This window comes from Aulostomus chinensis, chromosome 19 (genome assembly GCF_037954235.1).
Source record: "Aulostomus chinensis isolate RoL2024-O1b breed Wild chromosome 19, RoL_Achi_v1.0, whole genome shotgun sequence".
NCBI lineage: Eukaryota > Metazoa > Chordata > Actinopteri > Syngnathiformes > Aulostomidae > Aulostomus > Aulostomus chinensis.
This window is the reverse complement of record NC_141338.1, coordinates 12,626,941-12,643,385: the sequence shown is the minus strand read 5'-3', so window position 1 is coordinate 12,643,385 and position 16,445 is coordinate 12,626,941. Positions and strand designations below refer to the sequence as shown.

Below are 16,445 nucleotides of genomic sequence, written 5' to 3'. Positions count from 1 at the left end.
CTGCCTGAATAGATGCTCGACAAATCCCTATCACTTTTGTTGCTGAACAATAGCGTCTGAATGTGTAGCTCGCTCAAAAAGTTGATTACCGTACGAACCATGAACCAAGTGTTACCTAGTCCGTATATCTCTATCATCTTTAAAGATTTACCCATAAACTCTTGCAAGCGCAGCCATTCTGTACCTCCATGAAGTTTTCTACATAAATACAATCATATTTTTAAAAGGAATTAAAAAATTTATTTATTTATTTTTAGAAGATTTCCCTCTCCTGGATTGATGGTGTAGGGACAGACAATGCTGGAGCAAGGAGAGATTGCAAAGCCTCTTGAGGCAAATTCTGATATTTGATTTCAGGTTCTGTAAATTTGAAATTGGACCGATTGATTTTTCATTATATCAAGAAAACAAAAGACCCTTTTTAAGCAACGGCATAAAGGAAATATTACAAGCAACATATTTGTACAACCACAACTGGTACACATACCGGAAATATCATTTAGTGCTGTCATTTAAGTTTCCCCAAGAATTCCCCTTAAACTTCTTAACGCGGTCGATCAACAGGAAACTAACTTCTGCGTCACAGTGCGGCGGTTCTGGCAGGAACTCCTGTTACCTCGCTGTCTGCTGCTCCCTGACCGCGCTCACTAGGCTTCCCCTCTCTGCTCTGCTCAACTCGCCGTCCATTTCTCAGCGACTTTAATCTCGTTTGTCTGCAGATCCGGATCTCCTCGAACGCGTTAACACCGACGGTGAGTGTGTGTCCTCGGTGCTGGTCTCTGCATGTTTGGATCACACACAGCGTTTATGCCACGTTACTACTCGCAGCTGCTCTGAAAGCTTCTTATTTTGGTGTGTGTGTGTGTGCGTGCGTGTGCGTGCATGCGCGCGCATGCGCGCGTGTGAAATCCAGTTCGGTCCGAACTCCTCCTGACAGATACACCATTAAAAGTAGCGACGAAAGAGACGGTAGATGTGCGGAAAGTTGCTCTTCAGCTGCGCGTATTTACTCACTTGGCACGGCGATACTTGCAGCGAATAATTTCTTTCATTTCATAATTCTTTCATAATTTCTTCATCCCACATCAGGTTACCAGACAGGTGCTTGCTGGCGCCAGTACTCATCACGATGTTTATCTGATTCTTTAAACAATCATCACATCATCCTATCTCTTCTTAAAAAAAAGGAGGCATGTATGGGCAAAGACAAAAAAGGTGCATTTAATAGACATCATTTCATTGCAATGCAATAACCATAATAGTTGTTAAGACCATAAAAAGTAAAAGGAGAGTATCAACCAAGAAAAGTCTACGAAGGAGGAGCACAGTGCCTTCTGCTGGGACACTAGGGGCAGTGCTGCCCAAAGTGGGGTCTGGGGGCCGGATTTAGCTCACCGTGAGGTTTGATTGGGCCACAAGATAGAATGAATAATGATAATGATATGATAATAATTGCCCCAATAATTCAACACATTAAATGATTTTATGTTTATTGCTGTTCCTTAAGTAAAAATACGCTCTTGAAATAAATTTTCTAATATTCAACTATTTAAAAAAAAATTTTTATCAAGTGGCAGACTGATGCAGGACATAAGCACAACTGTGGCCTACCGTTTAGTTTGAGTTTGTCTCACTCAGGAAAAAAGTTGGGGTCCCCCTTGTTTGAGAGTGTCACTCTGTCCCCTCCGTCCTGTGACTGTCCTCAGGGGCCATGGCCTTCCTAGGGAGCGCAGTTCGGCGGCTGGCGTCGGCTCGACCTCCTCTCTCCCCCTTGTGCCGGACAAGCACCCGCTCCTACAGCTCAGAGCCCACGACAGAAAAAAGCGTTCCCTATGAGAAGACACTCAAGCAGGAAGATGGAGTCAGATCAGGGCCAACTAAGCCTCTCCCAAGGTGAGTGAGCTATGTAGAGCGTGTTGAACCTCTAAATACTTTTAAACTTGTGTGTTGATATTTTGTTGAGTCTTGGCAGGCAATCATCTTTTTTTTCTCTTTTAATTAATGTACTTCAAGAAAAGTAACCGAACAGCATATCCTCTTCTTCGTCTTGAGCTGGTTTGATTCTGCAGCAGCATTGCTGTCCCTGTGAAAGTCTTCTCTCTGCTCACCTGCATTCATGCTGCACTCAGGTCAGCAGACGTGGTGGTGATCGGAGGAGGCAGCCTGGGCTGTCAGACCATCTACCACCTGGCTAAAATGGGTATGACGAATGTGGTTCTCCTGGAGAGAGACAGGCTGACTGCTGGGACAACCTGGCACACTGCAGGTGATAAACCGTACACTGTATGTGTGTGTGTGTGTGTGTGTGTGTGTGTGTGTGTTTTACTACATGTCCTTATGTGTTTATTGGTGTGTGTCATCCAGGCCTGCTGTGGCAGCTTCGTCCCAGCGATGTGGAGGTTGAACTCCTTGCACACACCAGGAATGTGATCAGCAAAGACCTGGAAGAGGAAACGGGTCTCCACACAGGCTGGATCCAGAATGGAGGACTCTTCATCGCCTCCAATAAGCAAAGACTGGATGAGTATAAGCGCCTCATGTCGGTAAGAATCCAGATGACCTGCTTTCGTAAAGAGTGAGGTAAAGTACTTTCATGTACTTCTTACTCTTTATACTGTATTAAGGTCTAGGTGGCCATTTTTTGCTCATTACATGTTTCAGTTTATGTGGGAGCTCCTTAGGTTTTGAGGCTAATATTTAAAAGTTTAGAACTAAATGTTGTTTGAGTTGGTGTTCTTTTGAATTTGAATTTGATCTGCAAATGTATGTCCGTTCCAAATGTTGGCCTTCTTGATTACGACCTTATATGTGCAAAAAAATCCCATTGTGTCACAATGTCTATCAGAAAGGGACCTAGTCAGGGCTGGATTATGGTCCGAATGCTCAGGTTCAGGGGTTTCTGTGGTTGCCACACAGTTCTCCTGTTCATGCTAGTGTTGTCATGATACTACAATTTTTAACTTCAATAAGGTACCTTGAAATGTGGGACATTCAATACCATTTTTGATCCCACATTGCTGTTTGGTACTTTGATCGAAGAGAAATATAACACTTTGTCTTCGTCTTCGTCGTCCTCCGCTTCATCCGGTGGGTCCGGGTCGCGGGACCTCGCGGTGGGTCCTCACCAGATGCCCGAACCACCTCAACTGGCTCCTCTAACATGGAGGAGCAGCGGTTCTACTCTGAGTCCCTCCCGAATGACTGAGCTTCTCACCCTGTCTCTAAGGGAGAGCCCAGCCACCCTGTGGAGGAAACTCATTTCGGCCGCTTGTATTCGCGATCTTGTTCTTTCGGTCATTACCCAAAGCTCATGACCATAGGTGAGGGTTGGAACTTAGATTTACCGGTAAATCGAGAGCCTCGCCTTTTGGCTCAGCTCCCTCTTCACCACAACAGACTGGTTTAGCAACCGCAAGACTGCGGACACTTTGTAAAAACCTTTAACCTTAATCGTTTGGCCTGCCAACTCCAGCGATAGTCATGGAGCTGCTGTGCCAATGCATACAGCAGCTAATGGAGTTGTGTGAAAAATTGAAACCATGGTGAAAACAGAATAGAACGTGCTCTACTTAAGACGTGACTTACACCTGTTACCACGATTGAAAATAGTAATGAATATTCAACGTCTACTGGAAGGTAACTCCAGCTTCTTCACACTTCTCATTTAAAATGCTGCAACTGCTGTTGTGTTGTGTGGGTTGGTAGTTATCTGACAGGTCTGGGTGGGGGTGGATGGGCGGGGTTTATGGTATCTAATGCATTGTTGCCCTGGATGTGCCTTGGAAGTTTAAAGTTCACTCAAAGTTAACCTTCTCAAGTTGTTGAGTCATGTGTTTGTTGTCGAGTCATGTGTTTGTTGTCGAATCATGTGTTTTTTGAGTCATGTGGGGATTAATTCTTAATTCTTCTAATAATTTTTTTTTTTTTTTTTTAGTTTGTGGATGGGGCTTTTAAAATACAAGGAATGCAGCAGTGCTCAGGCTGTGGAATTTGAAATCAAAGTGCCGTTTGGTGTTTTACTTCTGAGGTTTCAAATTGAAATTGAAGCAAAATTCCCGTAAATATGCCTTCACTACTGCCAATGTAAAGAAAAATGGATTTTTTTGGGATTTATCTGTCTCCCCTAAAATGTGACACCATCTTAGTGAAAATCAGCGCGATAGAACTAATATGAAAATGCAGAGTCTTTGTCAGTCACTATCACTAAAATATGTCATATGGCTTCCCCCTCTAGCTGGGCAAGGTTTACGGTATCGAGTCCCATGTCCTGACACCTGCTGAGACAAAGGACCTGTACCCTCTGATGAATGTGGATGATCTGTATGGAACCCTCTATGTACCAAAAGACGGCACCATGGACCCAGCCGGAACCTGCACCACCCTGTCAAGAGCTGCCTCCGCCAGGGGTGCCACGGTAACGTGCTCTCATGTCATATATGTGTATGTGTATATATGTATATGTATGTATGTATGTATATGTATGTATGTATGTATGTATGTATGTATGTATGTATATGTATGTATATATGTATGTATGTATGTATATGTATGTATGTATATGTATGTATGTATGTATATATGTATATGTATGTATGTATGTATGTATATATGTGTATGTATATATATATATATATATATATATATATATATATATATATGTGTGTGTGTATGTATATATATACAGTATATGAGCTTAATGTGGTCTTTACATGATGCTAATTGTACAGGTTAATGAATTCCAATCATAAAAACTCTACAAATGTCTATTAGTTTTCCCAAACGTGTACTCGCTGTCATGTATGAAGAGGTGTTTCGACCTCACATGGATTTTTTTCCCCCTGCTTCTGCATCACTTTTTTGTGGCTCTAGAATACAGAAAAAGCTAGCTATATTTAGCTCGAAGCTATTTGCTCCTTATTGCCACCAGTCACAAACAACAACAGAGCTCAAAGATCAGCTTTTCTGCAGGTCTTTCCAAAACTTGTAGGTTTGGATTAGGGCCGACCTGAATGCGCGGGGTTCAAAGCTTCACTGGTTGCCATGGCAGTCGATTTCCAGTCCAGTATTTAGGGTTGTGTTTCCTTTTCTTTCATCCCAAATAAGCCAGTGGAAGTGTTTCATGATTACTTGTGACGCAAAGCATTTGTGTATCATTACTAATTCTTAGACAAGGAAATTAGTCTTCATAGTTTCCTGAGACGCAGCTCTGATCTGAAGTCAGCGCGCTAAACCTGCCATTGATGCGTGAGCAGGCACGACACTACAGATCAGTGTCAGTCAAGCATCTGGAAGAACTTCCAAATGTCGAGTGCCAGATCAACCAAACCAAGCTGAATTGAATTCAGACTACTGACTTGTTGGCTGCATGTTCATTGAGGATAGAGTGTAGATTGAGATTGTACAGGGTCAGGCTATGAGATTAAAAAAACACCCTTCCATAAAATAAAATAAAAAGAACAGTAAATTAGAAACAATTCTCATAGTCATTGCTGTCACTCCTCTGTAAATCCTAACAAAATTGCAAAATGTTTTTACGAAAGAAAATGAAACAAAATAAAATAAAGAATTTTTTTGGTAAAAAAAACACTAGATGTAAAAGCACTGAACTTACAATTTGAAGAAAAACAACTAACAAACAATGAAAATAAAAGATGATAAGATTTGAAAGCATGTCTGCTTTCCTTGCTGAGTGATTAGACCAGGAAACATGAATCTTCAGATGTCCACCATGAAAACACTAAATCATGTAATCACTGCATGGTACGCCGATGGTGTAAGAGTGTAGACGAATGTGCCGTTTGCTCTCGTAAAACTACGGTACTTAACATCTTCATAGATTTCCGGGCATTAATCTGTTGTCAAGTGTTTGTGATCTGTAGGGAAATAAACTGACTTATATGAATATAAAATTGCTCTCTTTTTTTGTTTCCAGATTCCAAGCATGCAGATATCACAGGACTTTAAGATTGATTGATTTCGTCTTCTGAACATGCAGGCTGCACCTCTACGGCCTGTTGATAATTCTGTGTTACGTAACGTGCGCTGTCACCTTCAACCAGGTGATTGAGAACTGCCCTGTTATTGGTATTCAAGTGCGGCCGGATGACCTCGGGGTGAAGAGGGTGAAGGCAGTGGAGACCCCCCACGGGACCATAGAGACACCTTGTGTGGTCAACTGTGCTGGTGAGTGAGACATGATCAGACACACTAATCATCCTAAAGATTAAATCATAGCTGACATGCACTAAGATCACTAAGTCAAGTTAGTTTTACTTGTATAGCACCAAATCACAACAAAAATGATCTCATCAGGTCCAGTACCACACTCCTTCAATGAATTTACACCCAACAATTCTTCGTGAGCAAGAACATCCTGCAACAGCAGCGACCAAAACCTTCCTTTTAACAGGCAGGAATGTTGAGCAGATCCAGGCTCAATGGGGACGGCCTTCTGCTTTGACCGGTTGGGGGGAAAGAGAGCAGGAGAGCGGGACAGAGACAAAGACAGATAATGGAGGAAGACAGAGAGAAGGAAAGAGTGGGACAGAGATTAAGAGAGAGAAAAAGGGAAGAGACTGATGGACAGACAGGGACATTAGCAGGTGGTGCTATGGGTGGCCACTTGAGCCTCTTCAGGTCTGTAGCCTCCTCCAGTAGCACCTGGGATCTGGGATGCGAAGAGCCCAAAGGCTCCGGGAAAAAAAGACGAGTTAGTAACACATATGAGTATGATTTATATATGACATATATAGGAGGACAGAGAGGAGGAGAGAGAAGCCCAGTGCACCATGGGAGATCCCCCGGTAGTCTGAGCCTATAGCAGCATATCTAAAGGCTAGCCTCAGCAGCCCTAACTGTAAGCCTGATCAAAAAGGAAGGTCTTAAGTCTGCTCTTAAAGGTAGAGAGGGTGTCTGCATCCCGGACTGAAACTGGGAGACGGTTCCACAGGAGGGGAGCCTGATAGCTGAATTACAAACTCAAGGAACCACAAGTAACCCTGCATCCTGGGAGCGAAGGGCTCTACTTGGATAATAGGGGACTAGGAGCTCTGTCAAACATGAAGGTGCCTGATTGTTTGTATGTTAGAAGAAGAATTTTGAATTTTATTCTGAATTTGACAGGGAGCCAAAGCAGAGAAGCCAGTACAGGAGAGACATGGTCTCTTCTACCAGTTCTAGTCAACACAGCATTTTGGACCAGCTGGAGAGTCTTTAGGGACTTATTGGTGCAGCCTGATAGGAGGGAGTTGCAGTAATCCAGCCTGGAAGTGACAAAAGCATGGACTAGTTTTTCTGCATGTTTTTGAGACAGGATGTGTCTGCGATGTTACGTAAACGAAACAAGGCAGACCTGGACATTTGTTTAAGATTAGATGTGCATCTCATAAGGTGTTCCTAAGGTGTTTTGGGCCCAGCACAATAACTTCAGTTTTGTCAGAGTTTAATCAAAGGAAATTATGGGTCATCCATGTTTTTATGTCCTGTAGACAGGCCTCCAGTTTAGTCAGCTGATTTGTTTCATGTGGATGCATTGATGAGTACAGCTGTGTATCATCTGCACAACAGTGAAATTTAGAGTGTTTCCTTATAATGTGACCTAGGGGAAGCAGGTACAGAATGAAGAGGACTGGTCCAAGCACAGAGCCTTGTGGAACACCATAACTGACTGTAGTGGTTTCAGAGGGGTTCTCATTAGTGAGTATGAACTGAGATTGACCTGGTAAATATGACCTAAACCAATTTAGTGCAGTTCCTTTAATGCCAATGACATGTTCAAGTCTCTGTAGAAGGATATGGTGGTCAGCGGTATCAGAAGCGGCCCTGAGATGTAATAAGACCAGCACAGAGACCAGTCCCTCATCTGATGCCAGTAGGAGGTCCTTGGTTACATTGACTAGTGCTGTTTCTGTGCTATGATGAACCCTGAAACTGACTGGAAATCCTCTAATAGGCTGTTGGTGTGGAGAAAGTCACAGAGCTGTTCTGCTTCCTCAAGAATTTTTGAGAGAAAAGGAAGATTTGAGATTGGTCCCCTCCAAAAAAGATTAATTCGATATTACAGTTGGCATTTTGTTGACTTGATTGTGTTTTCTGTGCAGGTGTGTGGGCCACTAAGCTGGGGCAGATGGCCGGAGTGAGGGTGCCTCTCATAGCGATGCATCATGCCTACGTGGTGACAGAGCGAATCGAAGGAATTCAGGTACAGTAGCAGTACATCGTCATATCGGAACACCTTCACTCAGTCATTGACATGTTGTGGTACTTTCAGCACTTATGACAAGTATGAGTCTGTGGTAGAGTATTTCTGAGAAAAAATGGCAGAGCTTTGCAGCATAAATGAACAAATGAAGCTGATTTTTGTAAGTACGGGACACTAAAATCAACTAAACCGCTGGTTGTTTAAGCACATGTTTATTATTAACATTAGTAGGACAATTAGTTTATGATTAACATTTTTGTATCCATTATCTGCTGATGTGTGTATTAGAGTCCTTGTCCTGAGCTGGTGTGCACACATCATCCATATATAATTACCTTCATCCCTAAGATAAGAAAAAGATTTCTTTTAAACTTTTCAGCGTAAATATAAGTCACTTATTATAATACTTGTGATGGCCTTTTTTTAATCAGAAGCATTTCTATAATTACATTTTAGAGCTAATTTTTTATCCCTATTGAAGCATGAATGAGCTCTATGGCCTGTGTTAAGACTATATGACCAACAGGGGGCACTGTAACCATTTAGATCTCAACCCTTAGCAGTTCAGACTGCTGTGTGTTCAAACGATGTGTTTGATTTCAGTAAGAAAAAAAATTGATTTTTTGTCTCCCTGTGTATCCTCTAATATTGATAGTATGTGTGCGTAGGTTGGTGTGAGAAGCCTTCGCATGTATCTATACATAAAACATGTCTGAAGAGGCTTTAGTGCATGATTCTATGTAACTGTGGATTTTGTGTGGTAGGTTTATTTAGTGGGCATCACCATGTGCTTATCCTCTAGCGGCCAGCGCTTTTAGGCCACGCAGTCAGAGCATCCGTGTGTTACGTAGTTTAAGTGCAGCTTAACCAGCATTACTGCTGCATCATGTACACAGACATCAGCCCTCACACAAAGACAAACGAACACACTCAGGCGCCATCAGGAAAGCTGTCCTACCAGGGTGTGTGTAGCATGACGTAGCTTTCAGGCAAGGCTCTTAAAACCGTGTTCTCTCAAATGGTCAGTAGGTGGCGACTATCGTAGTTTAAACAAAAGAAGTCAGACTGCATGAAAGTTTATGAGGAAATGAACTCATGTCTCACTATTAGCATGCTAACATAATAAAATAAGATTTGGATTTATTAGTTTAAAGACAAGTTCACTTATATGTACCTTGTAAACTTGCACTTTACAAGTTTAAGATAACAAATAGAGGTATAAGGATAGGATAAGATGTAAAATGGAATTATCTACATAAATGAAAGCATACATTTTTAAAGCACATTTCTCCTCCAAAGTCTAGTGCCATCTCTTTGTACCGTATGGACTTGTAGTAATCAAGCAGACACATTCCATCCCATAACCAAGTGAACCAACAGATGATTTGAGTTCCATTTCTGTAAGACTTTCTGCTCTATCAGATAACCAGTACGCGTGTGTGTGTGTGTGTGTGTGTGTGTGTGTGTGTGTGTGTGTGTGTGTGTGTGTGTGTGTGTGTGTGTGTGTGTGTGTAGCTCAGTGATGATGTAAGTATGCTCAGGCCAGGTCAGGTCAGGCCAGCGGGGAGAGTCGGAAGGAGTGACAACTATTCAACCGGGCCAAGTGTGAATGCGTGCTTAGCTTCAGCAACGACTCAACTTTAGGAGGTTCTAAGATCCAACGGGAGTTGATTTATTCATATCATTTAGACGCCTGATAAGCTTATGTCAGGTCCAAAAAACTAAGACTGACAAAAGACAAGATGCTCACAAACCAATGTGTGATGCGGCTACATCAACTTCTCTTCTGCAGTCCATGAGCTGACCGATTGGCGGCTTTCAACCAAAAACATACGCAGCTTGCTCTATGTTTTTATCAGTATGAGCAGGACAGACAGAAGTGCAGTGCTTTGCATCGGTGGCGTAAATTTGCAGATTTTTTTTTTTTTTTTTTTAGTGCACTTGTCTCTCAGAAAGAGCAAAGAGCAGTTTGCCTTTTATGATAAGTAGTGACTGAGTGCTTTTCCAAATGTCTGCATGTTCACTGGTAGTTATGTTTTGCCCAGTTGGATTTGGACAAAATGAATAGGAACAACTGAACATGCCAGAATAGATGTGCAGCTATTCATGAGTCGCTGCTCTCCCACATATGCTCTGACACAACAAGCGTTCGCTCGGCTCTGTTTTGAAAGGAGATTTCATGGCATGTCAGTCACTGTGATACATTCATAAAGAGAAGCTATGGTTTGTTAACAATGTCATGGCATGTGCCACTGCTGCTGATCACATTTACTGTATAGTGCTATAATTGTCCTGTATTGTATCCACAGCTGTGTACATATGTTCCTGTCTGAAGGGAAACGCTTGAAATGCAGGAACATCAAATGTTTTTCTTTGTTTTGTGTCTAATATCTTACAGCTTCCAAAAAAAAATTAAGTGGTGTCGTATCTTTGAGTAATTATATGTGACGGGTGAGGTCCTACATGGTTATTTGAATATTTAAACATGAGAATCAAACTTCTTTTTTGCGCTTTTGAGTCTTTTTGCACCATTTTTGAGTGGACTGCATCAATACTAACACTGTCACTCTTTGCAGAACATGCCCAACGTCAGGGACCATGATGCATCAGTGTACCTGCGCCTGCAAGGTGACGCGCTGTCAGTGGGTGGTTATGAACAAAACCCTATCTTCTGGGATGAGGTAAACATCAGCGCCATCAGAGAGTTGAACCATCTTGGTCTTTGTTGACAGATCTCTGAAACATGAGCTGCTTTGGCGAGCGCCATGATGGAACATCTGTCTTATCCAACATAAATTCACAAACCTTAATTAAGGAGCTCAATGAACTGTTTATGTGCGTCTCACTCACTCTGTAAGGTCGACCTCATTATTATTCCACCGAGGTGATTTTCACCTGCATTTATTGGCTGATTGGTTTGTCTGTCAGCAGGAAAGAGGTGGAGCCAGATATGGACCTACTTGGGCAGAACCAGGATTTATTATTTTCATTACTGCCATTGTAAAATTTGGCATTTTTTTCATATTAATGTGTAATACTTCCGGAAATATTCCCAATCAAAAACAATCAAGAAAATGAACAGAGTTAATATTTAATAAAATGTAGGATATTGTGCACATCCAGATAAGAGCTAATTTAAGACCTGGCTGTCGGTCTTAGGATTTATGTGGTTCTAATTAGGTCAGTTTTTTTCTTTCACTTATCTTCAGTTGTTCTTGTTATATAAGTGTGGAAGTCAAACCATATTCAAACTTGAAGTCTGGTGTGTGTGTGTGTGTGTGTGTGTGTGTGTGTGTGTGTGTGTGTGTGTGTGTGTGTGTGTGTGTGTATGTGTGTAGCTTTCGGTACCCTGCCGACAAGCCCCAACATTTTTAAGTGCACTTTTTTCATATGTCTGCTTTTTTGGTATTTCAGACTTTCATTCTTGGGTTTATTGCATTAAACGTCCAATTTAGAGACACTTTTGGCAACATGACACTGATATGGTCCAAGGAAGCAACACCAGGACTAGCTCAAAGTTCAGTTCACACCATCCATCCATCTATCCATCCATCTTCTACTGCTTATCCTGTAAAGGGTCATGGGGGGTGGAGCCTATCCCAGCAGGCTTCAGGTGAGAGGTGGGGTTCACCCTGGACAGGTCACCAGTCCATCACAGGACCATCACATAGAGACAGACAACCATTCACACTCACAGTCACACCTACGGTCAATTTAGAGTATCAATCAGCCTCGTCCTCTCTTGATGTCTTTGGACTGTGGGAGGAAGCTGGAGTACCAGAGAGAACCCACACAGGAACAGGGAGAACATGGAGACTCACACAGAAAGATCCTGTGATGGAGCCAGGACTCAAACCTGGAACCTTCTTGCTGTGAGGCGACAGTGCTGACCACTGCACCACCATGCCGCCTAATTATCACATTCATAGCTCTCAGTTTTGATTTTTTTAACGAAGTTCAGTCACAGAAAGGAACTACAGCTCAGTTAAACGCCTCTGTAGAATCACAGAAGTGATTTTTAAAAGCCAAGAGAAACTAATGTCAGTTTAGGTCACGAGTTTGACCACCCAAACAAAATTGGGAAAAAGGGGCAGTAAAAGTAGCAAAAAAGACCAGGCTGTCCACCATAAAAAGGAATATCCAGGTAGACATGGTGGTGAAAGAGAAGCAGGTTGTTGAAAGGGGAATTTAGGTCGTAAGTGGTCTGATCAATGTGTAACACAGCCAAGAGATCCTCAAAACAAAAGGTAAACAGTGAATAAAGGAACACTCAGTCATTCAGTTTGACTATTGATCCTTTTGACATTGAAAACAACACACACAGACACAATACACCCAATTAACACACGTACATTGCAACACAACATTTAATTTTTTGTAAAAGAACAGTGACTGCTGGCTCAGCGTCGAACTCTTGTCATTGATTTCTTGTGACCTTCACTCACTGTGAAATATTTACCAGCTCTGGAGCAGAACATGGATCTCGAGTGGTTCTGACCCGGCCCAAAACAGAACGTGTACTGAATCTCCATTACCGCCAGTTGTATCTTCATTTACAGATTCACTAGTAGCCACAGCTACTAATATATGAGTACACTTAAGTCAGAACATTCTTTTAACACATTCTCTCAACACTCGGTGCTCTACAGATGTGCTACTGGCGTATCTCTGACCAGCTGCACTCCAACTGCACTAAACCAGCATTCATGAGTGCTGAGTCAGCCAGTTGATTCGGATTTTGCTATAATTCACACATTTAGTGAAACAAAGTTCCTCCACAGTGCGTTGAGATAACATTAAAAAGGGATCATAAAAATTCAGTGTCGTATTGGATGGACATGAGATAATAAACCCCCAATAACAAGTAAATAGTTGAGTACATGCATCAGTGGGAGTCGGCTTAAATGACCCGGAGGTTCTCCCTCTATTTTCAGCTTCACTACCGGGAAAAGGTGATTTTACTGGTGCAGGAATTAAAGTAGTTTTCAAAACCTAGACATTATGAATGGCTATAAACACTCGTTTTCAAATAATGTTTTGGCAGTTGTAAAAAGTAACTGTGCAGACAGTGGTTTCATGCACCATCTGACTGTACGGGTGGTTGACTTTGGATATTGATCCTTTTAAAAGCCTCTGTATTGACATTTACTTTTAGTCCTGATGGACGAGCACTCCTCATTCATTCTTCCTTCATGCTGGGCCCATGCAGGTTCCTGCTTAATCAGCCAAACAAGGTATCTCCAGTATGTGAACCCAAAAAGTGTGTGTGTGTGTGTGTGTGTGTGTGTGTGTGTGTGTGTGTGTGGGAGGGGGGGTGCTTAAAACAAGGTTTTCAGCATGTTTTGAAAGACTCATCACTTATCATCAAACTGAAGTGATCACTCTCCATCTTTCTGCCTGGCTACAGACTTCTCAGTGGTTTTACATTTTACAGGATTTCTTTGTGCAGAAGCCGCGTCTTTTGTTCTTGTTCTGCTGCTGAGTGTTGCTTTGATGTCTTTAGACGGATGGAGGAAGAAAAAGGAGATAGAGAAAGGAGAATTAGCAGGCAAGTGAGGAGAGAATAGAGCCTGCCTACTGAGTGGAGATGAGCGGGATCGATGGCTGGGGAGGGATTGACATAAGTGTGGCTTTTGGGACAAAGAGCACCAAGCGCCTCTGATACTCTGGTTGAGTTTCAGCATTGTGGAATGATACAGAACCTGTTGGTAAAAAGAAAGCAGCAGCCGTCAGCTGTCTGCCCATGAATGTTATAGTCCAGTCATAAGAAAACAGAAAATGTTGCTGCTTCTGTAGATCTGCAGATTTCTAATGAATGTAACTTATTTTAAACATATCTAATAATTTAGGCAGTAATTTGAATTACGTCTAAGTGTATATCTCCACTATGACGTATGAACTCTGGAAAAGTGTGACTTTTATGGGGGATTAACACATCCGGGCCAGAATATTGTGAGTAATAAATGTTCAGCACAAGGTGGTGGACTCTGCCAGGTTTTAATTTGAATTCACATTTGAGCTCCCTGACTCAGGCAGATTAGTGTAGGAGGGGAACATTTTAAGGTGAAGCGGTCTTAACTGCCCTACGTGAGTTGGAGGAGTGAACACCGACATGGAGGGAGCTGCAGACGTCCAGATGGATGCAAATTAAAGCTTGGATGAGGAAATGAGGAGGAAGTCCTTGAGGTGGCACATGTTGATTCCCTGGGAAAAAGAGGTGATTCAGTAGATCGTGTTGTGGCTGCAGACGTGCACATTTTGCCTGCCTCTTGTCGGTGACGATGAGGAGGATATTGCTTATCCGTCCGGGTCATATTGAGTTTGAGTTTAAAAAAAAACAAAACTCCTGATATTTTTGACTGCAAATGAAAAATACAGGAATGCAGATAGAAAATACCTTTTGCTGTGTAGGCACCTGGTTCTGCTGTCTTCAAAATGTAGAGACCAACTGTTGAATAAACAACCGCAAATGCAATTTGGAGTAGTTTTATATTTCATTAGTGTCGCTATTGTGCTGTCTTGAGATCAAGGCTGTCTTGTTCTGAGTAGGGAGCTGGAGGTAGTGTGTCCTCTACCCCCCCAACACACACACACACACACACACAGCAGTATGTGTAGAAGACAGCTTGTGTAGAAGAGTGTTTGAACTGATGTGCAAATTTTTACTTTAAAGATTAGCAGACATCAAAAACAATGATGCATTGTTTAAGAAAAGAGACTGATTCCCATTTCTAGTTCAGTGTGGAACATTGGAGGAAAACAGCTTTGATTTATTTCTGATGTTTTTTTTTCTTTTCCATCTCACAGGTTTCTGATAAGTTTGCCTTCAGCCTGTTTGACCTGGACTGGGATGTATTCATGCAACATATCGAGGGTGCAATCAACCGAGTTCCTGTTCTGGAGCAAACTGGCATTAAGTCCACAGTCTGTGGACCAGGTACACACACACACACACACACACACACGCATGCACACACGCATGCACCCGCACGCCACATAAGCCCTCCAGAAAAACTGGAAACCCTTCTTACAAGTGTCCTGTATGTGTTATATTGGGAATAAGCAAGTTTCATGATACTCTGTGCTTGTTCTAATTTAAAAGGGAAATGTCTCCATCTGCGAAATGGCTTATGCTCCACTTCCACACTGCCATTCTCATGAATACCTAAAATAGCAGGCGGTGTGTCATGTTTATAGAGGAGGTTGATTATCTCAAGACTGACTTCCTGTCCAAACCGTATCATGTTGCCAAGGATGTGGAAGCCAGCCTGTCTACGGAGCTGCTGTATCCAATTGAAATTTTCACCGTCTTAGTGTGGAGCAGCTGATCCATGAGTCAATTTTATGAACTTAAACATGTGACAGCTGAAACATACAAATGCATGCGTGGATGACTGACTAGAGAGAAACAGAGAAACCAAAGGCACAGCTATTATCCGTGGAGGAGGCAGTATGCACTGCACACAGGCTCAGTGTGTAGTAGGCAGTAGCACGTTGGTGGGCAATTCAGAGCACATACATGACACTGAATACAGAAAATATCCATCATCTCTGAAGTTTCTGTCCGTATGTCCTCAGAGTCCTTCACAGCAGACCACAAGCCGCTGATGGGAGAGGCTCCAGAGGTCAGAGGCTTCTTCTTGGGCTGTGGCTTCAACAGTGCCGGTAGGTTCTTTAGGGTGGAACGGTCACAGGGAGAGCTCGAGAGAATAGGCTTCAGCCACAATAATACTCTAACCACGCTTGTGCCAGAGGGATCAGGTCCGACCAGGCTCATTGCTAGCCTGCAGTGACTGAGTCAAAACGAAAGAAGCGCGCCTCAGGCATCACCTGACGTCTCTCCCTCTCTTTCCCTCTCTCTCTCTCTCTCGCTTGCTCTCTCAGTCTCTCTTTTAAAATCAGATTGAAGCTACAATGAAAACTGATGATTTATAACTTCAGTTGGAAAAGTACCATAGAAAGATACAGCATCTGATCCAGTGCAGCTTTACAGAGCATCCTCATGTTTGCACTGATCAGAGACCAAAGAGTTCAAGCTGAATAATTTGCACACGCTGCCGGGTATAAAGATACTGTTGAGGTTTAGGCCGGTGCCAGGGCCTAGTTTGTGCCTCACGGCCACTCAGCTCTGGCATTTTCAAAGCCTGAAAAACTCAAACTCTGCTGCACCGATGTAAATTTTTAAACTCTGTGGCTGATGAGTTGTGTGGTTCCTCTGGAAACGCAGATCTCTGAACACGATACA

At 42.5% G+C, this 16,445-nt stretch overlaps 1 protein-coding gene across 1 annotated transcript in view; it reads left to right on the top strand.

Annotated features, from left to right (window-relative positions):
* Positions 1-564: 564 nt before the first annotated feature.
* sardh (sarcosine dehydrogenase) overlaps positions 565-16,445 on the top strand; it is a 45,254-nt gene continuing 29,373 nt past the window's right edge. Inside the window, exons 1-10 of the mRNA XM_086186547.1 lie at positions 565-752; positions 1,707-1,893; positions 2,130-2,266; positions 2,365-2,543; positions 4,235-4,414; positions 6,060-6,183; positions 8,100-8,200; positions 10,777-10,881; positions 15,008-15,137; positions 15,779-15,865. Of these exons, the coding sequence (XP_086042673.1) occupies positions 1,712-1,893; positions 2,130-2,266; positions 2,365-2,543; positions 4,235-4,414; positions 6,060-6,183; positions 8,100-8,200; positions 10,777-10,881; positions 15,008-15,137; positions 15,779-15,865 (1,225 nt within the window). The 5' untranslated portion in view covers positions 565-752; positions 1,707-1,711. The remainder of the gene's footprint in view (positions 753-1,706; positions 1,894-2,129; positions 2,267-2,364; positions 2,544-4,234; positions 4,415-6,059; positions 6,184-8,099; positions 8,201-10,776; positions 10,882-15,007; positions 15,138-15,778; positions 15,866-16,445) is intronic.